At 43.7% G+C, this 26,903-nt stretch overlaps 1 protein-coding gene across 5 annotated transcripts in view; it reads right to left on the bottom strand.

Annotated features, from left to right (window-relative positions):
* LOC141096171 (aldehyde dehydrogenase family 3 member B2-like) overlaps positions 1–26,903 on the bottom strand; it is a 41,644-nt gene that overhangs the window by 9,190 nt on the left and 5,551 nt on the right. For 3 of the 5 annotated variants that reach the window (XM_073582618.1, XM_073582617.1, XM_073582619.1), the window contains exons 3-8: positions 6,816–7,017; positions 5,152–5,262; positions 4,926–5,046; positions 4,311–4,396; positions 2,976–3,057; positions 2,454–2,840 (exon numbers count right to left, since the gene is read on the bottom strand). In XM_073582618.1, the coding sequence (XP_073438719.1) occupies positions 2,454–2,840; positions 2,976–3,057; positions 4,311–4,396; positions 4,926–5,046; positions 5,152–5,262; positions 6,816–7,017 (989 nt within the window). The remainder of the gene's footprint in view (positions 1–2,453; positions 2,841–2,975; positions 3,058–4,310; positions 4,397–4,925; positions 5,047–5,151; positions 5,263–6,815; positions 7,018–26,903) is intronic. The other 2 variants (XM_073582622.1, XM_073582620.1) reach the window with 1 other exon arrangement.

Genomic DNA, 26,903 nt, shown 5'->3' with positions numbered 1-26,903 from the left:
CTCCTCTGCCCACCACTGCCCCCTCCAATCTCCCTCATCTCTGCTGAGGACTTTGCCACACACTTCAAAAATAAGATCTACCAAAGAGGGCAAGTCTTTATTGTTCAATCTCCACCCCATAGCCTTCCTCCCCAACATCACTGAAGGGGAGCCTTAATTGTCTCCTCTCCAAATCACACCTCACCACTTGTGCACTAGACCACATCCCATCCCGCCTCCTCCACAACCTCACCACCACACTTATCCCATCCCTAACCCACCTATTCAACCTATCACTAACTTCTGGTACCTTCCCTTCTGCTTTCAGACATGCCACAATCATGCCTATCCTTAAAAAGCCAACCCTCGACCCAACCGATATGTCCAGCTGTCGCCCAATATCGCCACTCCCATTCGCTTCTAAACTCCTGGAGCAGCACGTCCATGCTGAACATTCTTCCCACCTCTCATCTAACTTGCTCTTTGACAATCTACAATCTGGCTTCCGTCCCCATCATTCCACCGAGACTGCCCTGACCAAAATTACTAACAACCTACTTACAGCCAAATATAACGGACAATACTCTATACTCCTCCTTCTAGACCTGTCCTCTGCCTTTGACACAGTTGACCACTGCCTCCTACTACAGATCCTCTCCTCCTTTGGCAGCAAAGACCTTGCCCTATCCTAGATCTCCTCATACCTTTCCAACCGCACATTCAGCGTCTCCGACTCCCACAATACCTCCTTATCCCACCCTCTCTCTGTTGGAGTCCCCAAAGGCTCTGTTCTAGGACCCCTACTCTTCTCAATCTATACACTTGGCATGGGACAACTCAAAAGTCCCATGGGTTCTAGTACCAGCTTTATGCTGTTGACACTCAGATCTACCTCTCTGGCCCAGACGTCACCTCTCTGCTGTCGAGAATCCCAGAGTGTCCATCAGCCATATCCTTCTCCTCTCACTTCTTCAAACTCAATGTGGACAAAGCTGAACTCATCATCTCTCCTCCATCTCACAGATCTTCCTTACCTGATCTATCACAATTATTGACCTCACGCTTTCCCCCATACCAGAAGTCCGCAGCCTGGGAGTAACCCTTGACTCTGCCCAGTCTTTAAAACCCTACATCCAAACTCTTTCCACCTCCTGTCTCCCCCAGCTCAAAAATATTTCCAGAATCAGTCCTTTCCTCGACCCTCAATCTACTAAAATGCTTGTGCATGCCCTCATCTCTCGCCTCGACTACTGCAATATCTTTTTCTGTGGCCTCCCCGCTAACACTCTCCCACCTCTCTAGCCCATCCTTAACTCTGCTGCCTGACTATTTCATCTCGCTCCTCCTCTGCAAATCTCTTCACTGGCTCCCATTCCCTCAGCATATCCAGTTCAAATTACTAATACTGACCTACAAAGCCATCCATAGCCTGTCTCCTCCATATATCTCTGAACTAATCTCCCGATATCTTCCCTCATGTAATCTCTGGTCCTCACAATACCTTCTTCTCTCCTCCACACTTATTTGTTCCTCACCTAATTGCCTCCAAGACTTCTCCCGAATATCCCCCATCCTCTGAAATTCTGTGCCCCAACACGTCCGACTATCAACCACATTTGGATCCTTCAGACGGACCCACCTCTTAAAGAAAGCTTACAGCCTGCAATGACTCTGCTGCCTCCTCACCACTACCGGAGCTACGGCCTCACTAACACCAGAGCTACTGCAACCCCCAACCTACTGTCTCCTTCCCCACCATCCTGCAAAAGGTAAGCCCGCAAGGGCAGGGTCCTCTCCCCTCTATCAGTCTGCTATTGTTAGTTTGTTGTAAGTGATATCTGTAATTTGTATGTAACCCCTTCTCATGTACAGCAACATGGAATCAATGGTGCTATATAAATAAATAATAACAATGAAATTTCTCTTGCAGAGACTCTAGTCTCCGCAAGGGAAATTGAAATGCTGCTGTCTTAGAGATACGCAGCATGTCAGTCTCCGCTTGTGATCCACAATCCACAGGTGACTATGGACGCATAGTGGACATGGAATTTCTAGAAATCCCATCCACTATGCTGTAAATATTGCTGCATAAATATGCAAAGTCAAACACGCAGCAATTGCTGATCGTGGGCTCGTACCCTTAGAGTCTTTCTGCTCATCTCTAAAATGAGACATCAGCATGTTCACATATACATTTAACGTGGACTTGCCACCAATTTTTCTTACTAGTAGCGCTGTGGATAGAGGCAGACAGGTGTGCACTGCAAGCAACAAAGTGAGTGCATCTGATCTGTGTCTATGCACTTAGGGTGAACTCTCCATTTTAAAGACCGCCGCAGGACTACTGCTGATTACATTTGATTTCCTGCTCTTTGGCCATATTTTCCCCAGGTGTACAAGGGAGTGTTCTGGATTTAGAGTTCAAGGACTTTTTAAAGTTTCATTTAATGTCCATGTCACAACCTAGTCCTTACCAATATATCGCTCTCTCTCATCAGTCTGTCCCCCGAGGACCACCTGACCATAGGATAGAAAATCCTTCACTCTTCTATATTGGTCTAAACTTGCCATGCGCCCATAGTGCATGGAATCTTGAGGATTTTTCCCATAGAATTCATGGATGCATATTTCCAACTCATGGATTAGAGAGTCTTTAACATCCACAGCACACAGAACATAGTCTGGAGCCAGTGAGTTTTGGCCTGCATTAACAAACCGGGCCCAAGCAATCCTACGAGCAGCCACTGCAAGATCACATGTTTTGTCCACATAGCAAGGGTTTTTTCCTCCAAGGACCAAAGATACAGGTGTCATATGTTTGGCTGCCGCTTGCATCACCTGCTGACCCGTCATACTGTCACCTACAACATAAAGGTGATACATGTTAGATGACTAAAGCCCTGTTCCTTGAAACGTAGAACTGAAACTAACTCATTTTTGCATTATATTTTAGTACATTAGATTTACTGACTCATGTTTCATGTGCAAACAAATACCTATATAGAAGACATGGTCAAATTTGTGCTCCAGAATTTTCAGTAGTTCAATGTGTTGTCCAGATATGAGCTGGTAACAGTTCTGAAATCAATAAATAAAATATTTATCTGACCTGTATTACACTTATAACAAGGCCAGAGCAGAGAACAGTAAAGGCCCCGTTACACATAACGATGTCCCAGTGATCCCACCAACAATCCGACATGGATGGGATTGCTGAGACATCGTTAGACAGCCCCTCCAGCGATCAGGACCAGTGAGCAAGCTGGTTTCTAATGTAAACATCGGGTATCCAGGAGCCGCAGCTCTTGGATACCCGCTGTTTACCTTGGAAACCAGCATACATGCTCATTTCCAAGATAAACATCGGATATCTAAGAGACTTGCGGCTCATGGATACCCGCTGTTTACCTTGGAAACCTGCGTGTACGCCAGTTTCCAAGGTAAACACCGGGTATCCAAGAACCGCGGCTCCTGGATACCCGATGTTTACATTACAAACCAGCGTTGCTGATCTCTCGCTGCCACACGCAGCGATGCGCGCTGGCCAGCGGGAGACCAGCGATCAAAAAATGGCCCAGGACGATCAAGCACGATCAGCGATACCCGGCAGGGGGGCCGGTCGCCGATCCCCGTCATACACGGCTATCTCGCTGGCGAGATCGCTGTGGAGTTACAAAATCAGTGATCTCGCTAGCAAGATCGCGGTGTGATGGGGCCTTAAGTGTCATGAGGACCTAGGTGTGCTAGGAAGATCACACTGAACACCTGTAACAGCAGGTCTTCAGTGTAGTCCCGCTATAGGTAGACTGACTGAAAGCCAAGAATGTAAAAAGAAAAAAAAAAGAAAAAGTTCTAATCTTGGGATCGTGAAGCAAAGAGCCATAACTTATTTTTCCATTGACCTTGCCATATGAAGACTGGTTTCTTAAAAGATGAACAGGGTGAGTGTGTCTGTGTTGTTTGGAGAAGATCTTGCAAGGTGGAATGAAGAAAGAAAAAAAACAAAGTGCAATGCTGCCATTTTTGGGTTTTGTTTTTATGGTGTTCTCATGTAGTGAGAATGATCTGTTAATTTTGTTCAGCAGATCAGAAGCATTACCTGTGCTGATGTTAAAATTGTATTAAAATATAGATGCAGTGAAATGTTGTAAGTACCGGTAATTTAGTGTGGGGAACTCATGTTGTGGAACAAACAAAGTAGCAGTGTGGGGGTGGGGATGTGGGTACATGGGGAGTTAGGTTGTCAGGATAACAAATTGCTGTACATTCCGATTGTAACCTTAACTTATACTAGTACATAGGGCATCACTGAAATTCATAGCCACACTTACATTATCCAAATGGAGGGGAAGAAGGGTTTGCAGTAGGCCTGCAGTATGAGAGCAAGTCTCGGACAGTTTCAGTACTACAGAGTTACCTGGCCAAGAGAATAAGTGAATGAACAAAATATCACTACCCAAATATTACTAGTCTAAAATTACTTGTGGTGAATGCTCACAATGATATTCCAACTACCCTGAACTTAGTCAGAAAAAAGCCCAAAGCATTTACCCTTCTTATGAAGTAATGCATGATAGAAGTATTCAGGTACTGGAAGCTTTAACATTTCCTCTATGCCAGTGTTCTACTATAAAAAAAAAAAATAGCAATTGTCGTCCCTACTGGTATCCACAGGAAAATGTGACTTTTTGCCTTTTTTTTTTTTTTAAAGTGGGGCTTATCCAAAGGGGTGTGGATTATCACAATAAAGGTTTAGTATAGTAAATATAAAAAAAAAGGATGTACATTGTACATGAAACCTACATTATAGCTGGTGTCAATTTAGTGTTTTGGTGCATAGAAAGTCCAAAATGTGTAATATCCATTCAGAGGTGTCTCTTACTCTAGTAGGCTTCGGACCTTAATTTACTGCCTTAGACCACAAATGGCCTGGAAGAAAACTCTACCTGCAGCCATTGCGCCAACCATTGGAATGAGACAAAGCTGTACCGGTGAACTCCAGCCACCAATGATCAGGACTACACCCACTGGTTCCTTCTTCACAAAGCAACTATCCAAAAATGAAGTCTGCAAAGAAAAACACTGGGTTGGTGAAGGAGAAAGTTCAGATGTTTAACAATACAGTGCAAAATAATGGCAAACCAGCGCAAAGCACGAGAGAGTCAAGCATACCATACTCTTCTGGACTGGTTCAGGCATCATCCATTGCTCTAGGTTATTCATTGCATAAATAGCTTCATTCTTCACTGTAGTTATCTCAGATAAGATGGTTTCAAACTTTGGCTACAATCAAAAAAAAAAAAAGTGAAGCTACTTGAAATGGTGTACAGTGTGGGAAACTTGATATATGTGCCTTATAACCTTCTCTTTTAGATGCACAAACTCATTTCCAAAAGGCGGCCTCAAAAATAATGAAATACAAACACTAACATTACAGGGGTGTTTTGATATAAACAAATATCACCAATCCCTCAGTGAGGGCAAATATTCTCCCCAAGCTTCGAGTTTTATTGTGCAATAGCTCAATAGACCATAAATCCTCATAGTTAACAATCACACACATACACCGACTTCTCTCAGTCACTATGTAAGGGGCTGACATTGCTATGGACAGCAGAGACACGCTGCCCCTTTAAGAGACAGCACCCCCTTGGCTGATGCGATGGTACATTCTATTCTACCCTTCAAAAGTCTGCTTTGGTTTGCTCTTCCAGCTATGGAGAGGGGAGAGGCTGTTTTCTCAGAGTGTGTTTGGAGCTGAGAGTCTGCAGGAGACTGACATGAGGAGAAAAACTTGCAGCTTGTAACTGACAACTTGTGGATTGTGTATACCCTTCTGGGGATAACAAAGGTGGTTTTCCTTTGATACTGCGAGGGGCCACGAAGATCTACAAGGAAGGAATTCAAAAGAGGGAGTTCACCGTTTCTAGGAACAGGCTTGGAATCTTCACACAAGGACAAGACCACGTTGCACAGATCTTCCAGGGAGGATGTCGCATCATCTTGCAGAGAACTGCAGGGGGCCCCCAGGAAGGAACTGAGACACCAACTTCACCGTGAGTGTTAACCCCATGTGTGCACATGTTTAGGGCTTAGAATAGGCTGCAATAGACAGAGCACGGTAACCGTGCGGCCGAAGTACCAGCGGCTAGTCAGGCTATAGTTAGAGTAGCAGCATACTGTACTTTATTGCATTGTTTGCCTTTTGAAAGAATACACTGATCTGTAATAGTTGGTGCACCGTGCCATTTGCCGGCCCAGCTAGAGAATATTGTTTTGTCATTGCATACCCTTGTTTACACTTTCCTAACAATGCATTCCTTGCCTGTAAATAAATTAACCCTTTGTTGTTTGCACCTCATCTTGTGTACCATAGTCTCCCTGCATTGTGGTGGTCCCCCGGCCATCGCTTCAAGTGCACAATGTATGAAGCTATGCCACAAGTCAGACCCCCAGTGATAAACATTTATATAATATATTATGAGTATTAAGACTACATCATAAGTAAACAACCCCTTAAATAAATGTAGTAGATGTGTGGTTTGGGAATCCCAGTTCGTATTCTCCACAACAAATACTTATAGCTGTTCCAACTACTAAGAGATGTGCCACAGCGTAATGAAGCATTACAAGGTGCCTATTGCAGTGATGCAGTGACTAAGATCCCATAATTTTATCGCAGCCTTGGCAATAGGTAGAATCTTTTTGGGGAAATCAGTTTCTAGTTCAATGAGCCCTGATAAAAATGCATACGGCTGGTTAACCACCACCCCTTCACAATATGTACTATGATATTCACTGGCATAAAACTGTACCCAAGAAAATTAAATGCAGACCTTGTGCAGATCCTTCTCCAGTGCTGCCACAAATTCTGACTCGTGACTTTCCAGCATGGTCACCATAGCTTGTAGCTGTTCCTGCCTAAATGAGTAAGGCTGGGTTTTTCCTGATGTAAAGGCTTCTTTGGACTTCTTTAGAATTTCTTCATACAGTGATGGAATGGAAGATTTTCTTGCACTACTTTCACCAGATACAGTCCTATATCATATAGATATGTCAAGTGAGCAACACAACCGGAGACATACTGCAAACAGTCAGCTTTTACAAAGTTCTTGGGAACTAGTCTCAATTTTCAGGGCATCCAAGTCTAGGTTCATGCCTTGATCTTTAGCACATATGATAGTAATGTGCTACGATATACCAATATCAAATGGAATGGTCATTATTATACAAACGGAATACAGCTACTTTCATTTGTGATCTACTACTAAAGCAGGAACCCTCTTGCACAGATATTCTTAGGTGCGGTTCCACCTCTGAGACATTCATCAGACATTTTCTTTAGAGGGTTATGATTGGAAAAAAAAAAAAAAACACACACACACTTTTCCAAAAAAATGGTTCAGGAAAAGTGTATGTTCACATTGACATTTTTGGAGCAGAAACTCTTCATATCCTCATTAACTTGGACTTTCTATAACAAAGCTCAGAAAAAAAGTGACTACAAGAAAACTCCTCTATACAGGAGAGTTCCTGTATTGGTTTCATTAAGAAAAATGTATGGATTTTGAACTTTAAAATAAATAAATGCAAATCAGTGTTAACATACCCTTACTGTGGCATTATAAAAGTCTTTACCAAAAGGCTAAAGATACAACAAGACTTTGTGTAGTGCAATGCAAGGACGAAATAAGGCGTCTGTATAGCAGGGACTATGATGTATGTGTAGGGGGTCAACCCTTGCTAAGAATTGAATGACACCAACTTTAAGAAACAATGCTCTGATTTGTGTGCACTTGGACTAGTCCTTCCTCCCCTGCAGCTTGCACGAGGCTGGAGTTGGTTTCAGACAAGAAATAGGAAGGGTGTCTGGTCAGGAAGTTAGAGAAGGAAGCCTCATGCCTGTGAGAAACAGGACTATAACTGTGTCCTAAAAACGAGAGACTAGTACATTTACTAATGGCTTCAAGGGAGAAGGTTACTGAAGGATCAATCACCAGGACTGTGTCAGAAGGAAAGTCACATCACATAGACAGGGTAGTTCTCTTGGGGAACCTGTAACCCGAGAGAGGAAACAACGATGTGGTACCATTAAACTCTCAACGTTGAAAGTGGGAGCAATACTTGCCCAGATCCTGAAGACAGATCACTTAACGTAAAGGAAGAGCTCAACACAACAAACTCTGCTCTACTACATCGGAACCAAGGAGCAGCTGCCAAACTTTATTCTAAGCTACAAAACTATGAGTGTACACTGGTGTTCAACTGTGTTAGGGCGTAGAGCAGGATTTTTAGCTAGGACTCTGTAGCAGCATGGCCAGATTATCTGAAGCCAAGTAGGAAGTTAGAAGAGGGAAGTTTATAAAAAAGGTGTATACTGTTTTTATTGAATTTTGCATTGCCATAGCTCAGGGTTTCCCAACTCCAGTCCTCAAGGCACACCAACAGATCATGTTTTCAGGATTTCCTTTGTATTGCACAGGTGAAGCAATTATCACCTGAGCAATACTAAGGAAATCCTGAAAACATGATCTGTTGGTGTGCCTTGAGGACTGGAGTTGGGAAACCCTGCCATAGCTGAACCACAGCTTGTGTGACACGCTCCAGCCATCTCTCTTGGAACCTATTATTTTTCTTCTCATTACAATAACTGTTAGCCTTATTGATCGGCATATAATACTCTGTTTTTCAATAAAGACAGTGTTTTGTTTCTGCCTCCTTGTCTACTGTACCATATTTGTGTCCTGCCCAGGGCGGTGTCGTTCAGTCACCACTAGAGTTGAGCGATACCGTCCGATACTTCAAAGTATCGGATCGGAATGGATCGGCCGATCTTTAAAAAAAAGTATCGGTATCGCCGATTCCGATACCGGAAGTCCCATTCAAGTCTATGGGACTTCCGGTATCGGAATAAGAAAAACCCTGTTTTTGCCTTGTACAGCCTCTCTGGGGTCTGTACGGGCCTTTCGGGGGGCTGTGCCGGCCTGCCAGGGGGTCTGTGCAGGCTCCGGTGGTCTGTGCCGGCCTGCCGGGGGGCTGTGCCGGCCTGCCGGTGGTCTGTGCAGGCTCCGGTGGGCTGTGCCGGCGTGCCGGCCTGCCGGGGGGCTGTGCAGGCTCCGGGGGGCTGTGCCGGCCTGCCGGGGGGCTGTGCAGGCATCGTCCGATGGGACTACAAGTCCCATCGGGCGATGCCTGCTACCATGACAGTGATTGACACATTAGCCAATGATGGGACAGTAGTAGTCCCATCATCCGGCTAATGTGTTGAATGTAAAAAAAAAAAAAAAAAAAATTACATGCTACATACATGCTACATACATACAACATGCATACTACATACATGCTACATACATGCTACATGCAACATACATACTACATACATACTGCATGCTACATACATACTGCATGCTACATACATACTGCATGCTACATACATACTGCATGCTACATACATACTGCATGCTACATACATACCACATATATACTACATACATACTACATGCATGCCACATACATACCACATACATACTACATGCATGCTACATGCTACATACATAACACATATATACTACATGCATGCTACATACATACCACATACATACTACATGCTACATACATACTACATGCTACATACATACATACTACATGCATGCTACATACATACATACTACATGCTACATATATACTACATGCATGCTACATACATACATACTACATGCTACATACATGCTACATACATGCTACATACATGCTACATGCATGCTACATGCATGCCACATACATACCACATACATACCACATACATACTGCATGCTACATACATGCTACATACATACTGCATGCTACATACATACTACATACATACTACATGCATGCTACATACATACTACATATATACTACATGCATGCTACATGCATGCTACATACATACTACATACATACTACATGCATGCTACATGCATGCTACATGCATGCTACATACATACTACATGCTACATACATACCACATATATACTACATACATACAATACATTCATACAATACATACATAGACATACAGTACATATAACATAGAGTAACATACTTACCAATACTTGTCACATTGTTCCCCGAAGCCATTGTCTTTTACGGAATAAATATTAACATAACAAACCACAAAAATACTCACCCAGGATCCGAAGCAGTCCACGAGTGTGTCCCACGACGATCTTGGGTAGAGAACTGCAGCATCAGATGATGCTGCCGTTCTCTACGGGCTGCAGGAATCCAATGACGGAAGGTAGGTATCCTTCCGCACTGTATTCCTCCGCCACTTAAAAAAAAAAAAAGTCCCTAGTCTCACTTTATGCCATTGCTGTGTGGGAATTTCCCACGCAGCAATGGCATAAAGTGAGACTAGGGACTTTTTTTTTTTTTAAGTGGCGGAGGAATACAGTGCGGAAGGATACCTACCTTCCGTCATTGGATTCCTGCAGCCCGTAGAGAACGGCAGCATCATCTGATGCTGCAGTTCTCTACCCAAGATCGTCGTGGGACACACTCGTGGACTGCTTCGGATCCTGGGTGAGTATTTTTGTGGTTTGTTATGTTAATATTTATTCCGTAAAAGACAATGGCTTCGGGGAACAATGTGACAAGTATTGGTAAGTATGTTACTCTATGTTATATGTACTGTATGTCTATGTATGTATTGTATGAATGTATTGTATGTATGTAGTATATATGTGGTATGTATGTAGCATGTAGTATGTATGTAGTATGTATGTAGCATGCATGTAGTATATATGTAGTATGTATGTAGCATGCATGTAGTATATATGTAGTATGTATGTAGCATGCAGTATGTATGTAGCATGCATGTAGTATGTATGTGGTATGTATGTAGCATGTAGTATGCATGTAGTATGTATGTAGCATGTATGTAGTATGTATGTAGCATGTATGTAGCATGTATGTGGTATGTATGTAGCATGTAGTATGTATGTAGCATGCATGTAGTATATATGTAGTATGTATGTAGCATGTAGTATATATGTGGTATGTATGTAGCATGCATGTGGTATGTATGTAGCATGCATGTAGTATGTATGTAGCATGCATGTAGTATGTATGTAGCATGCATGTAGTATGTATGTAGCATGCAGTATGTATGTAGCATGCAGTATGTATGTAGCATGCATGTAGTATGTATGTAGTATGTATGTAGTATTTTTTTTTTATTTTTTTTTAACATTTAACACATTAGCCGGATGATGGGACTACTACTGTCCCATCATTGGCTAATGTGTCAATCACTGTCATGGTAGCAGGCATCGCCAGATGGGACTTGTAGTCCCATCGGACGATGCTTGCACAGACCCCCGGACATCAGCACAGCCCCCCGGCAGGCCGGCACAGCCCCCCGGCAGGCCGGTACAGACCCCCACAGGGTGCACAGACCACCGGCAGGCCGGCACAGCCCCCCCGGCAGGCCGGTACAGACCCCCACAGGGTGCACAGACCACCGGCAGGCCGGCACAGCCCCCCGGCAGGCCGGTACAGACCCCCACAGGGTGCACAGACCACCGGCAGGCCGGCACAGCCCCCCGGCAGGCCGGTACAGACCCCAGGCAGGCCACACAGCCCCCCGGAAGGCCCGAAATTCCGATATTGAAAAAATATCGGAAGTCGGTATCGGAATTCCGATACTTGCGGTATCGGAATGCTCAACACTAGTCACCACTACATATGGACTGGTCACAGGCCTCCCAACACAAATTTGTCAGCCTCAGTCATATAAGCCATCCTTGGCACTTGAAAAAATACATACTGTACACACTCGAGTATAAGCCGACCCGAGTATAAGCCGAGGCCCCTAATTTTGCCACAGAAAACTAGATAAGCTTATTGACTCGAGTATAAGCCAGGTATGCATTGTCCCCTTATCCCTGTCCTGCTATGCGTGGCTCCCCCCATCCAGTTATGTGTGGCTCCCCGGGTCCCACATGGCTCACCCCCGTCCCATCGTTATATGCATGGCTCAAACACCCCCCCCATCCTCCTCACGCCGTCGCTGCAGCACAGGAAGAGCTGTCGGTGCCGGGACCGAGATGCAGCGATGGAGTGAGGAGGGCGAGTATGAGGTCTTCTGTTAAGTCGGCGGCTGCAGCTGTCACTGTGCCAGAGCCGCCGGCTCCTGACGCTGCTCCCCCGCCGGCTTTCTGGATAATGACTCGTGTATAAGCCGAGGGGACGTTTTCAGCACACACAAAAAAAAAAGTTCTGAAAATCTCGGCTTATACAAGAGTATATACCTCTACTGCCCCAAAACCTCACTAGTTACTATAAGGCTAAGTGCACAAAGAGTCTTTTTGCTGAGTTTTCGGAGCAGAAGCAGAAACTGAACAGGTCATTTTTTTGTGTAAATACCTTTCAATTAGGCTGGTTTCACATTAGCGCTTTTTAAGCGCACGCACAGCCGGGGGTAGCTCCGCCCCTGAGCCGGCTCTCTGCCCGGCGTGCCCGCCCCTTGCTTGTAGCGCCGCCTCCTAGCAGACAGCGGCGCCTGCGATCGGCGCACCCTATCTTTAGCATAGGGTGCGCAGATCGTGCGCAGGCCGTGCGCTAGTTGCGCTTTGACCTGCGCTGCGCACTTTTGACGGTGCGCCGTGCGCGCCAAAATCCGAAAAGTTAGATTTTGGCGCGCACGGCGCACTGTCAAAAGTGCGCAGCGCAGGTCAAAGCGCAACTAGCGCACGGCCTGCGCACCCTATGCTAAAGATAGGGTGCGCCGATCGCAGGCGCCGCTGTCCGCTAGGAGGCGGCGCTACAAGCAAGGGGCGGGCACGCCGGGCAGAGAGCCGGCTCGGGGGCAGAGCTACCCCCGGCCGTGCGTGCGCTTAAAAAGCGCTAATGTGAAACCAGCCTTAATGACTTTTTGACGTGCCTCAAATGCAAACAAGTTTTCACCTTTCACGTTGCCTTTTGTGGTTTAGTTAGTTTTCTGATTTTTACATCAATGTGCCTCTTCCAGATGTTTAAAACTGCTTCATGAATTTTGGCTCTTTTTTGTAAAGTTGTGAAAATGCAACTTTTCATTGAAAAAGTTACAAAACCAGTTAAAGAAATATGTCTACTGGATTATTCCACTCAGTCTTAGCCATTTTGGCCATGTAATTTCTCATTATGCACCTTAACCTTTTCGCCCCAAAGCCCGTTTTCACCTTCCTGACCAGGACGAAATTTTACAATTCTGACCAGTGTCATTTTGACGTAACAACTCTGGAACGCTTCAAAACGAATCCCAGTGATTCGGAGAATTTTTTTTTTTTTTTTTTTTTTGAGAAACATTATACTTTGTCAGGGGTAAATTTTGGTTGAATATTTTTTTGCTTTTATTTAACCACATCAGAATTTTGTGGAAAATTTTGCAATCTTCAAACTTTCTATTTTTATATCTTTAACCCCTTTCTGACATGACGTACTCTGCCGTCCAAGGTACCCGGGCCCGTACGTCAGTGATCAGCTAATCGCGGCTGAATGTCAGCTGATTACCACAGCTGACACCCGGCACTATGTGCCAGGGGCGGTCACAGACCACCCCCAACACATTGATCCCTGGCACACTGCGATCAAATATGATCGCAGTGTACTGGGGGCATAGGGAAGAATCACGCAGGGAGGGGGCTCCCGGCGTGCTTCCCTAAAACCCTCTCTGCAGGCCCCCGGATCCAATATGGCCGCGGGGGCCTTCGGGGTCCTGCAGGGAGGTGGCTTTCTCAGCGCCTGCTGAGAGGAGGCACTGAGACAGCCTCTGCAGCGCCTGTCAGATCGCTGATCTGATACAGTGCACTGCAAATTGTCAGATCAGCGATCTGACACTTTATAGTAATGTCACACAGTGGGACAAAGTAATAAGGTAAACAAAAAAACACAACTGTAGAAATAATTTTAAAAAATTCTAAATACATAAAAAAATCCCCATTTTTGTTTTTTTTACAAAAAAAAAATAAAAGTACAAATTTAGTATCACCGCGTCCGTAACGACCCGCCCTATAAAACTGTCCCACAAGTTAACCCCTTTAGTGAACCCCTTAAGAAAAAAACAAGGCAAAAAAACAATGCTTTATCATCATACCGCCGAACAAAAAATGCAATAACACGCGATCAAAAAGACGTATATAAATAAACATGGTACTGCTGAAAACTTCATCTTGTCCCGCAAAAATGAGCCGCCACACAGCATCATCAGCGAAAAAATATCTTGCAGAATAAAATAAGTTTTCAATTTCCAAAGTTGATAATAGGAGAAAATGGACAACAAAATATGTTATGCAATTTCTCCTGAGCACGCCAATATGTGGTTGAAAAGTACTTTTGAGGCTCAGTGCAAAGCTCAGAAGGGAAGGAACGCCTTATTGTAGTGCACATTTTTCCAAAACTATTTGACGGTGCCATGTCACATAGGCAGAACTTTTGGAAGTGCCAGAACAGCAGAACACCCCCCCCGTAAGTGACCTCATTTTACAAACTACACCTCTCAATGAATTCATCTAAGAGCACACTCACACTAGCAAATAAATCGGACTAGTGCAATCCAGTTACAAATGTTATTGTATTAGGACCAAATGTTAATCAGTGAGGCAGTGCAGATCTGCAATTACCTTCTTAGTTGTAATCGGGCTGTCGGTTCACCTCTGGTCAGCCGGGGACTCCGCGCAGCCTCAGTGACGTCATTGGTAGTCAGTGAGGCTGCGTGGAGTCCCCCCCTGACCTGGGGTGAACTCAGGAGCGTGGGAAAGAGTTCAGAAACTTTTCCACGCTTATTAGTTCATCTCCGGCCAGTCGGGCGCCTGCGCAGAGATGAATTCTTTCATCCTGCAGTGGTTTACAGCGGGGCCGGTAGCATTAGCACCGGTCCCTGTTGTAACTAGTTGACTCCTTGTGATGGATTGCAGCGAGGGACCTGACTGGACGGCGGAGAGGTATGGATATTGTTGTTTTTTTATTTTTTTTTTTTTTACAGGACAAGGGATTCTGTGTATTAGCAGAATAATAAATTGTGTCAAAAACGGTGTGATTATTTCATTAAAAGAATTTAATTAATGTGTGTGTGTGTGTCTTTTTAACCCTTTACTACTATAGGATTAATAAATTGATAGGTGTCTTATTGACACTTCATTATTGACCTGGCTTAATGTCACCTTTCAATAGCAAGGTGACATTAACCAATTATTATTAACCCATGAGCCACCGCTAAAGGCAATGGGAATAGAGAGGTTAAGTGCCAGAAAAGGCACATCTTATAGATGCGCCTTTTCTGGGGAGGCTGGGGGCAGGTTTTTTTTTTTTTTTAGCCGAGGGGGCCAAAAACAATGGCCCCTCTCTAGGCTATTAATATCTTCTCTCACTCACTGGCTTTCACTCTCTGGCGGAGAAATTACCACGGAAGCCCACGCAATTTTTTTTTTCAACGAATTTAACCGTTAATTTAACACATGTCCAAAGTTTTACACACATACCCTAATCTAATTATTAGTCAAAGACATAAAAAACTAAATGAAAATGGTTTACTGTATGTAAACCTTGTGTCATTTCATGTTGGGCTTTGTAATGATTGTACAGAAGCCAGCAATTGATTTAGCGGCTATTATGCCATGTAGAACTCTATGAAGATATATATACATTAGTGGTACAGTAAAGGGTGTTTTACTGGATGGGAGATACACTTCTCCCAGCAGGTTAATGTTTGGCCGGGTTTTTCCCTAAAGGCAGGACCTGCGATGATATCATGGTCATGTGATGTTTACTTCATTTGTAGGAGGGGTTATGGGCTATTTAACACCTTAATGACCACCAATACGTCTTAACTGACGTGAGATTTAAGAGAATAGCATCCCCATACAGGTGACAATCCAATAGCTGTCGGCTGTACACTATAGCTGACAACTTGCTGCATCAGCCACGATCAGAGTTTGCACCGTACAAATCTTTTTAACCCCTTAGATGCTGCTGTCAATAGTGACAACATCATATAAATGGTTAGCAGTGTGGGAGCTTCCTCTTTTTCCTCATCGGCACCCTGAGATCTTGATTGTGTGGTCCTAATGTTTGCCATGGCAATTCACGCCCAAATAGCGGCCTTAGAGTCTGACGGCTGTTGTAACCTGTTCAGAAGTTAGTGGCATTTAGGTGGTAAAATACACATTTTCATTTCTGTCATGCCACTTTGCATTAATTCCTGAAAATCACCTGAAGGGTTAATAAACTACCTGACTGCAGTTTTCCATATGTCAGGGGGTGCGGTTTTCCAATATATAGGACCCCCAAAGGCATTTCAAACCTGGATAAATTTTGTAAATTTCCTAGATAAAATGAAAAAATTACTGCTCCATTTTTAAACCTCCTAAAATGCTAACAAAATAAAAACATTTTACAGATGATGCTGATGTAAAGCAGGCATGTGGAAAATGTTATTTATGAATGTTTTTGTGTGGTATGACTATCTGCTATCTGGATTAAAGGGAGAATCATTCAAAGTTTGAAAACTGCTATTTTTTTATAAATAAAAACAAAACACATTGACCTAAATTTACCATTATCATAAGTACAACGTGTCACGAAAAAACATCTCAAAATCACTGAGATTTGTTGAAGCGTTCCAGAGTTATTACCACAAAGTGACTTGTCAGATTTCAAATATTTGGCTCCGTCACTAAGTGGGTAATGGAGGTTGGTGTTTGGCACATGGTGAGTGTGTCTGGAAGGTACAGGAACTTGGCAGGACTTAGCCTGAACTTGCATACAGGATCACCGTGCTGCAGGACTATAGCAGCAAGACTCTCAACAACCCTGGGAATGGCATCTGGCGGATGCTGCGGACCTGGCAGCCGCTTAGTTACCCCTTGCACAGGACGGGCTTGCCTGGGACCAGTGGTTCTCCAAGCTGGAGTATATTTATATTTTTCCTTACTTTCTGTCAATCTGCTGTTTGCAACGTGACATTAAACCACTGAAACTGGACTTTAAGCCTGTGTGTTGCCTCGTTACTGCAGCCCTGCCATTACCTACCAGAGCGAAAATATATATTATATATACACATATACACACACACACACACACACACACACACACACACACACACACACTGTGCATACATACACAGTGCCTTGCAAAAGTATTCGGCCCCCTGGAACTTTTCAACCTTTTCCCACATATCAGGCTTCAAATATCAAGATACCAAATGTAAATTTTTGGTGAAAAGTCAACAAGTGGGACACAATTGTGAAGTTGATCGAAGTTTATTGATTATTTTAAATTTTATTAGAAGTTCAAAACCTGAAAAGTGGGACGTGCAATAATATTTGGCCCCTTTACTTTCAGTGCAGCAAACTCACTCCAGAAGTTCATTGTGGATCTCTGAATGATCCAATGTTGTCCTAAATGACTAATGATGATAAATATAATCCACCTGTGTGTAATCAAGTCTCCGTATAAATGCACCTGCTCTGTGATAGTCTCAGGGTTCTGTTTGAAGCACAGAGAGCATCATGAAGACCAAGGAACACAACAGGCAGGTCCGTGATTCTGGTGTGGAGAAGTTTAAAGCCGGATTTGGATACAAAATGATTTCCAAATCTTTAAACATCCCAAGGAGCACTGTGCAAGTGATCATATAGAAATGGAAGGGGTACCATACCACTGCAAATCTACCAGGACCCGGCCATCCCACTAAACTTTCATCTCAAACAAGGAGAAGACTGATCAGACATGCAGCCAAGAGGCCCATGATCACTCTGGATGAACTGCAGAGATCTACAGCTGAGGTGGGACAGTCTGTCCACAGGACAACAATCAGTCGTACACTGTACAAATCTGGCCTTTATTGAAGAGTGGCAAGAAGAAAGCCATTTCTCAAAGATATCCATAAAAATTGTTGTTTAAAGTTTGCAACAAGCCACCTGGGAGACACACCAAACATGTGGAAGAAGGTGCTCTGGTCAGATGAAACCAAAATCGAACATTTTGGCAATAATGCCAAACGATATGTTTGGCGTAAAGGCAACACAGCTCATCACCCTGAACACACTATCCTCACTGTCAAACATGGTGGTGGCAGCATCATGGTTTGGGCCTGCTTCCCTTCAGCAGGGACAGGGAAGATGGTTAAAATTGATGGGAAGATGGATGGAGCCAAATACAGGACCATTCTTGAAGAAAACCTGTTGGAGTCTGCAAAAGACGAGAGACTGGGACAGAGATTTGCCTTCCAACAAGACAATGATCCCAAACATAAAGCTAATTCTACAATGGAATGTTTCACAAATAAAAGTATCCAGGTTGTTAGAATGGCCAAGTCAAAGTCCAGACCTAAATCTAATCAAGAATCTGTAGAAAGAGCTGAAGACTGCTGTTCACAAACGATCTCCATCAATCCTCACTGAGCTCGAGCTGTTTTCCAAGGAAGAATGGGCAAGAATTTCAGTCTCGATGTACAAAACTGATAGAGACATACCCCAAGCAACAAAGTATTAAGTTAAAGGGGCCGAAAAATATTGCACGCCCCACTTTTCAGTTTGTTAATTTCCACAAAAATTTAAAATAACCAATAAATTTCGTTCAGCTCCACAATTGTGTCCCACTTGTTGATTCTTTATCAAAAATTTACATTTCGTATGTTTATGTTTTAAGCATGATATGTTGGAAAAGGTTGAAAAGTTCCAGGGGGCTGAATACTTTCGCAAGGCACTGTATAATATATATATATACAATTCAAAGAAAGGGAGCACAAAGCCTGTTGCAAATTGAATAGTGTCCCCTTTATCTTTTAGAGCAATATATATATATATTATAATATAAAGAAAAGCCAGCAATTCAGCAGCCGCTTACAGGAGCCGACTGCATACAATAGATGGAAAAAAAAATGGCGTGGGCTCCCACATAATTTTCTTAACCAGCAGAGGGAAAGCCGACGGCTGGGGGACCAATGTTTATAGCCTAGCCTGGGAGCTTCACAGGTTGTATACTTAGCCTTTACTGGCTATTAGCACAGGGGACCCCCCAAAAAAAGTAGGGTCTCCCTATAATTAATAACCAGCAAAGCCTATGCAGACAGCTGTGGGATGATATTAATAGCCTAGGAAGGGGCCATGGATACTGACCCCCCCACAGGCTAAAAAGATCAGCTCTCACCAACCCCAGAAAGAGGCGCATCTCCAAGATGTGCCAATTCTGGCTCTTAGCCTTGCTCTTACCACTTGCCCTGTAGCAGTGGCAAGTGGGGTGATTGTTGGGGGGAGGAGTTTCAGGTAATCTTTGAATTGTCAGGTGACATCAAGCTCCAAGGTTAGTAATGGAGAGGCATCAATAAGACACCCCTATTACGAACCCCATAGTCATATCGTATGAAAACACACATACCCAGAAAAAAAGTCCTTTAATTGAAAGAATGACACAGACTCCTTTAATACATCTTAAACCATTCTTATGACCGCGCCCTTTCCACCAACACCATTGTCTTCTGCAAAAGAGTTAAAAAAACAAACAATATTCCTCACCTTTCCAAAGAGATGATAATCCATTTGTACCACGACGTGTCTAGCTCTGCTACATCTAGATGGCAGGCTGCATGATGCGACTATACAGCCTGTGATCCAGCAGAGACACCGAGCAACCTGTGCTCAGTGTCTCTCTGTGAACTCCTATTCCCTGTCTGACGCACCACGAGTGTGATAAAGTTCTGCTCGCGTTGCCATCAGACAGGTCCTTGGAGTTCACAGCCAAGGACTTTAACTACCCGGATATTATCTGGGAAACAGAGACCTGTAAAACCCATAAAGGCAACAGGTTTCTGCTAATAATTTTTCTTGATTATCTTTCACAATTGGTCAGAAACCAACCAGAGGAGCATCACTTTTAGACCTAATACTATCTAATAGATCTGACAGAATAACAAATCTGTAGGTCGTCGGGCATCTAGGAAATAGCGACCACAATATTGTACAGTTTCACTTGTCTTTCGCAAGGGGGACTTGTCAGGGAGTCACAAAAATACTGAACTTTAGGAAGGCAAAGTTTGACCAACTTAGAGATGCCCTTAATCTGGTTGACTGGGACAATGTCTTCAGAAATAAAATACAGATAATAAATGGGAAATATTTAAGAATATCCTAAATAGGCACCGTAAGCAGATTACACCTTGTGGGAATAAAAGGACAAGAAATTGGGTTTTTCCTATGTGGCTAAATAAAGAAGTAAGAGGGGCAATTAACAGCAAAAAGAAAGCATTTAAACTACTAAAGCCGGATGGCACCGTTGAAGCTCTAAAAAACTATAGGGAGAAAAATACTTTATCTAAAAAACTAATTGAGGCTATGTGCCCACGTTCCTTTTTTGAAGCAGAATATTCCTGAGCGGAAACGCACACCCTCTTCCCGGGAAAACGCATGCGTTTTATGAAGCGCTTTTGTAAGCGTTTTTGACGCTTTTAAGCGTTTTAGCATGCGTTTTCCTAAGCATTTTTGCAATACAATTGTATGTATATGGAAATGCACACGTTTCCGCAAAATTAAAGAACATGCTGCATTTTTTTCTGCAGCGGGAAAAAAACGCACTATTAGCAAAACATGTACGGATTCAATTATGATTACATGGGTTGCTTTTCTTAAACGCTTAAAAAAAGCAATGTGGGCATACAGCTTAAAGCTGCCAAAAAAGAAACAGAGAAGCACATTGCTAAAGGGGAGTAAAACTAATCCCAAACTGTTCAACTATATCAATAGTAAAAGAATCAAAAGTGAAAGTGTAGGCCCCTTAAAAAAAATTGTGAGGAAAGAATGGATGTAGATCAGGGTTCCCCAACTCCAGTCCTCAAGGCCCACCAACAGATCATGTTTTCAGGATTTCCTTAGCCCTGTTTCACACTTCCGTTTTTTCAAATCCGTCAAAATCCGTTGGTTTCCGTAAAAAAACGGATCCGCCATTTTTTTGCAGGATCCGTTTTTTTTGTCCCATAGACTTCCATTAGTGGTTACCGCGGATCCGTCAAAAAAACGGATCCGTTTTTTAAAAAACGGATCCGTTTGCATCAGTTTCCGTCAAAAAAACGGAAACGGATCCGTTTGGCGGACACAAAAACGGAAGTGTGAAACAGGCCTTAGTATTGCTCAGGTGGTAATTGCTTCACCTGTGCAATACAAAGGAAATCCTGAAAACATGATCTGTTGGTGGGCCTTGAGGACTGGAGTTGGGGAACCCTGATGTAGATGACAAGGAAAGAGCTAATATATTAAACACCTTCTTCTCCATGGTATTCACGGTGGAAAATGAAATGCTAGGTGAAATACCTAGGAACAAAGAAAAACTATATTAAAGGTCACCAGTCTAACCCAAGAAGAAGTGCGAAACTGGCCAAATATGATTAAAATAGATAAATCTCCGGGTCTGGATGGCATACACCCACGAGTACTAAGAGAACTAAGTAATGTAATAGACAAACCATTATTTCTTATATTTAGGGACTCTATATTGTGAACCTTGAAATTATAGGCCAGTAAGTCTAACCTCTATTGTTGGTAAAATATTTGAAGGGTTTCTGAGGGATGTTATTGTGGATTATCTCACTGAGAATAACTGTTTGACTCCATATCAGCATGGGTTTATGAGGAATCACTCCTGCCAAACCAATATAATCAGCTTTCATGAAGAGGTAAGCTATAGACTGGACCAAAGTGAGTCACTGGACGTGGTATATCTTGATTTTTCCCAAAGCGTCTGATACCGTGCCACACAAGAGGTTGGTACACAAAATGAGAATGCTGGGTCTGAGGGAAAATGTGTGTAAATGGGTACACAACTACCTTAGCGATAGAAATAAGAGGGTGTTTATAAATGGTATATTCTCTAACTGGGTCGCTGTGACTAGTGGGGTACCGCAGGGGGTCGGTGTTGGGACCTATTCTCTTCATCATATTTATTAATGATCTGGTAGAAGGCATACACAGTACAATATAGATATTTGCAGATGATACAAAACTATGTAAAGCAGTCAATACAAGAGAAGATAGTATTCTGCTACAGATGGATCTGGATAAGTTGGAAACTTGGGCCGAAAGGTGGCAGATGCAGTTTAATATTAATAAATGTGACGTTATACACATGGGAAGAAGGAGTCAACCCAATCCCACTTCTTCCCCTCCCTTGTCCTCCCCTCACCCTGCAACCTCCAAGTGGCTGTCATATACTGACCTCCAGGCCCAACCACTGCCTCCATTGACCAATTCTCTACCTTGCTCCTTCACTTTCTCTCTGCTGACATTCCTACCATCATCATGGGTGACTTCAACATCCCCATTGACACCCACCAGTCAGCAGCCTCAAAACTCCTGTCACTCACTTCATCTTTTGGACTTACTCAGTGGTCCTCCTCAGCCACCCACACAGACGGACACACATTAGACCTGGTCTTCACCCGTCTCTGCTCCCTATCTAACTTCACAACCTCCCGTCTCCCTCTGACCACCATCTGCTCTCTTTCTCATCACTGTCCTCCATGTCCAGCAACATGCGCACCCCCGCAGAAACCTTGCACACCTAGACACTCACATACTCTCTGACTCTATCCTACCACTGTCCTCCATATCTTCACTCCACGACACAGACACTGCCACTAGTTTCTACAATGCCACTCTTGCATCAGCCATCGACTAGGTCGCCCCTGTCATGCATAGCAGAGGACGACGAATCAATAGACAACCCTGGCACAATAACACCACTAAAAAGCTTCGGCAAGCATCCAGAATTGCTTAACGGCGCTGGAAGACGACGCATTTCCAAGATAACCTCAGTGCACTCAAACAAGCAACACTTGCATTCAAATCTGCTAAACAGCCCTACTTTATATTCCTTGTATCTTCCTTGTCCCACAACACCAAACAGTTGTTCAATACTTTTAACTCCCTCCTCCGCCCACCACTGCCCCCTCGAACTTCCCTAATCTCTGCTGAGGACTTCGCTGCACACTTCAAAAACAAGATAGACCAAACATGGCAAGTCTTTATTATTCAACCACCACAACCCCTTTGTATACCAGACCAATGCCCAAACCCCATAACCTCCTTATCCAACATCACTGAAGGGGAGCTTGCTCATCTTCTCTCCAAATCACACCTCACCACTTGTGCACTCGACCCCATCCCATCTCCTCCCCAACCTCACCACCACTCTTATGCCATCCCTAAGCCACCTCTTCAACCTATCACTTCCGATACCTTCCCTTCTGCTTTCAAACATGCCACAATCACGCCAATCCTTCAAAAGCCAACCCTCGACCCAACAGCCATGTCCAGCTATCGCCCAATATTGCTGCTCCCATTCGCTTCTAAACTCCTGGAACAGCATGTCCGCGCTGACCTTTCCTCCCAACTTTTATCTAACTTGCTCTTTGAAAATCTACAATCTGGTTTCCATCATTCCACTGAGACAGCCCTGACCAAAATTACCACGATCTACTTACAGCCAAAAGCTAATGGACATTACTCTATACTCATCCTTCTAGACCTGTCCTCTGTTTTCAACAAATTTGACCACTGCCTCCTACTACTGATCCTCTCCTCCTTTGGCAGCAAAGACCTTGCCCTATCCTAGATCTCCTCATACCTTTCCAACCGCACATTCAGCGTCTCCCACACTACCTCCTCATCCCACCCTCTCTCTGTTGGAATCCCCCAAGGCTCTGTTTTAGGACCCCTACTCTTCTCAATCTATACACTTGGCCTGGAGCAACTCATAGTCGCATGGATTCCAGTACCACCTTTATGCCGATGATACTCAGATCTACCTCTCTGGTCCAGACTTCACCTCTCTGCTGTCCAGAATCCCGGAGTGTCTATCAGCCATATCCTCCTTCTCCTCTCACTTCCTCAAACTCAATGTAGACAAATATGAACTGATCATCTTTCGCCCATCTCACAGATATTCCTTACCCGACTTATCTATAACAATTGATGACATCATGCTTACCCCCTTACCAGAGGTCCGCTGCCTCGGAGTAACCCTTGACTCTGCCCTGTCCTTCAAACCGCACATCCAAGCTCTCTCCATCTCCTGTCGCCTCCAGCTACAAAATATTTCCAGAATCCGTCCCTTCCTCAACCCTCATTCTACTAAAATGCTTGTACATGCCCTCATAATCTCCCACCTCGACTATTGCAACATCCTTTTCTGTGGCCTCCCTGCTAACACCCTCGCACCTCTCCAGTCCATCCTTAACTCTGCTGCCTGACTAATTCATCTCTCTCCTTGCTACTCCTCCGCTTCCCCCCCTCTGCAAATCTCTTCACTGGCTCCCATTCCCTCAGTGTATCCAATTCAAATTACTAATACTGAACTACAAGGCCATCTATAACCTGTCTCCCACATATGTTTCTGAACTAATCTCCCGTCCACTTACGTCTTTCTCTCCTCCACACTTATTCGCTCCTCACCCAACCGCCTCCAAGATTTCTCCCGAATAGCCCCCATCCTTTCGAATTCTTTGCCCCAACACGTCCGACTATCAACCACAATCGAATCCTTCAGACTGAACCTGAAAACCCATCTCTTCAAGGAAGCTTACTGCCTGCAATGATCCCCGCTGCCTCCTCACAAGTACTGGAGCTGCTGCAACCCCCCCATCCTACTGTCCCTTTTCCCACCAGCCTGTAGAATGTAGGCCCGAAAGGGCAGGGTCCTCTCTCCCCTCGATATCAGTCTGTGATTGTTAGTTTACTGTAAGTGATATCTGTAATTTGTATGTTACCCCTTCTCCTGTACAGCACCATGGAATCAATGGTGCTATATAAATAAATATCACCATTACACACTGAATGGGAAAACACTTGGTAAATCTGAAATGGAGAAGGACTTGGGGATCTAGTTAATGATAAACTTACTTGGAGCAGCCAGTTCCAGGCAGCAGCTGCCAAGACAAACAGGATCATGGGGTGCATTAAAAGAGGTCTGGATACACATGATGAGAGCATTATACTGCCTCTGTACAAATTCCTGGTTAGACCGCACATGGAGTACTGTGTACAGTTTTGGGCACAGGAAGGATATAATGGAACAAGAGTGAGTACAAAGGATGACAACAAAATTAATAAAGGGTATGGGGGGGGGTAGTACAATACCCAGAGAGATTAGCAAAATTAGTATTATTTAGTCTAGAAAAAAAGACTACTGAGCGGCGATCTATTAACCAAGTATATAAGGGGACAATACAAATATCACTCCGAGGATCTGTTTATACCAAGGAAGGCAACGGTCCAGGGTCATAACTACAACCGGGGCCCCAAACTGATGGTAAAAAATTGTATTATAATACTTTAATTTCTCATAAAATACCCAGCTCCTATATTATTCGAGTTTAAAGTTAATAAAAATAACGAAAAGATCCAAGAAAGTGCAAGCGTAAATGTTTTTTGTTAGTTTATACTTTAAACGGGGAAACGCTATTTCGCTTAGTAACAGGAGCTCTAGGGCAGACTGTAGACTGTTAGCTGATCGTGTGGTGTCGCGTCAGGCGGTGACTCAGCCAATAGCTCAGGCAGCGGCCGCTACGCAGCGTGCACTGACACGGAGGTCTTGTTTACCCCAACTACTGAACTGCTCATTGGCCATTGCTCATCGGTCAGCGGCCAGTGTCGGGTCGTCAGTGCAGTCTGTGTCGCATATAGTAGTTGTAGTGAGTGTGTAGGTAGATAGTATTTAGTATTACCGTATTTTCCGGCGTATAAGACGACCCCCAACTTTTCCAGTTAAAATATAGAGTTTGTAATATACTCGCCGTATAAGACTACCCCTCTACTACGGTATGCTTCCCATTGTGAACCCCACACAGCCCTTCATACAGTATAATGGCCCTTACATCTCTTCACACTGTATTATGGCCCCCACACAGCCTTAAAGGGACACTGTCACCAGGATTTTGCCATCCCATCTGATAGCAGCATAATGTAGAGATAGAGACCCGGATTCCAGCGATGTGTCACTTACTGAGCTGCCTGCTGTAATTTTAATATAATTACTGTTTTCCCTGCTTCATATTTAGCAGTAAATGAATGTGCTGGACTATTTGATTAGTCCAACAATGTTAATCTCAAACTGATTGAACAGTGATTGCATGAAAACTACACTGAGCAGCCCAGTAAGTGACACTGGTGACAGTGTCCCTTTAAATTGCCCTCCATAAAGTATAAAGGTTTCCTCATAGTCCTTCAAGTATTATCATGCCCCCACAGAGCCCTCCCAGTATTATAATGGCTTCCACATGGTATAATTGGCTCCGTATATTATAGTGCATCATCCATAGTCACCCATTATCATTAAAATGCATCATCGTGCTCCATATAGTATACTGCACCCCCATAGTCTTCCATATACTGTAACCATGGAGAGGGGTGATGTGCCAGCATCGTGTGGAGGGGGGTGGAGTTTTTTGAAACAATTCAAAGTGTATATTGCTTTTTTGGTAATAGTATTGTTCGCTGGCAAGATTTGAAATCAGTGTACTGCTTCGAAGCTCAGCCCGATTCACTGAATTCGAAAGTTACACTGAAAACTCTTAATCCAACTCGTTGGTCTGGCAGACATGATGCAGTGTATGCACTGAAACACAGGTTTTGTGACGTGATGAAAAGTCTTACTCACATAACTTTGACTTCCAAAAAAAGCAAGGAAAGAAATGAAGCACAGCAGCTAAAGAACAAACTTGAAAGTTTAGATTTTGTATTACTTTTGGTTATGCAGTGTGAAGTCTTAGAGACTCTCAACCTCGTATCGAAATCCTTACAATCTGAAACCATGGACCTCTTGTCTGCATATGAGTTATTGGGTAATGCATTGTTAAAGATAACCGAAATGCGTGAAAGGTTCGAAGCACTTGTTTCTGAAGCATCAGATGTGTGTAG

Source organism: Dendrobates tinctorius, unplaced genomic scaffold (assembly GCF_039654945.1).
Source record: "Dendrobates tinctorius isolate UK_male_01 unplaced genomic scaffold, ASM3965494v1 ptg000073l, whole genome shotgun sequence".
NCBI lineage: Eukaryota > Metazoa > Chordata > Amphibia > Anura > Dendrobatidae > Dendrobates > Dendrobates tinctorius.
The sequence above is the reverse complement of the archived record's forward strand: the minus strand, read 5'-3'. Positions and strand labels throughout refer to the sequence as shown.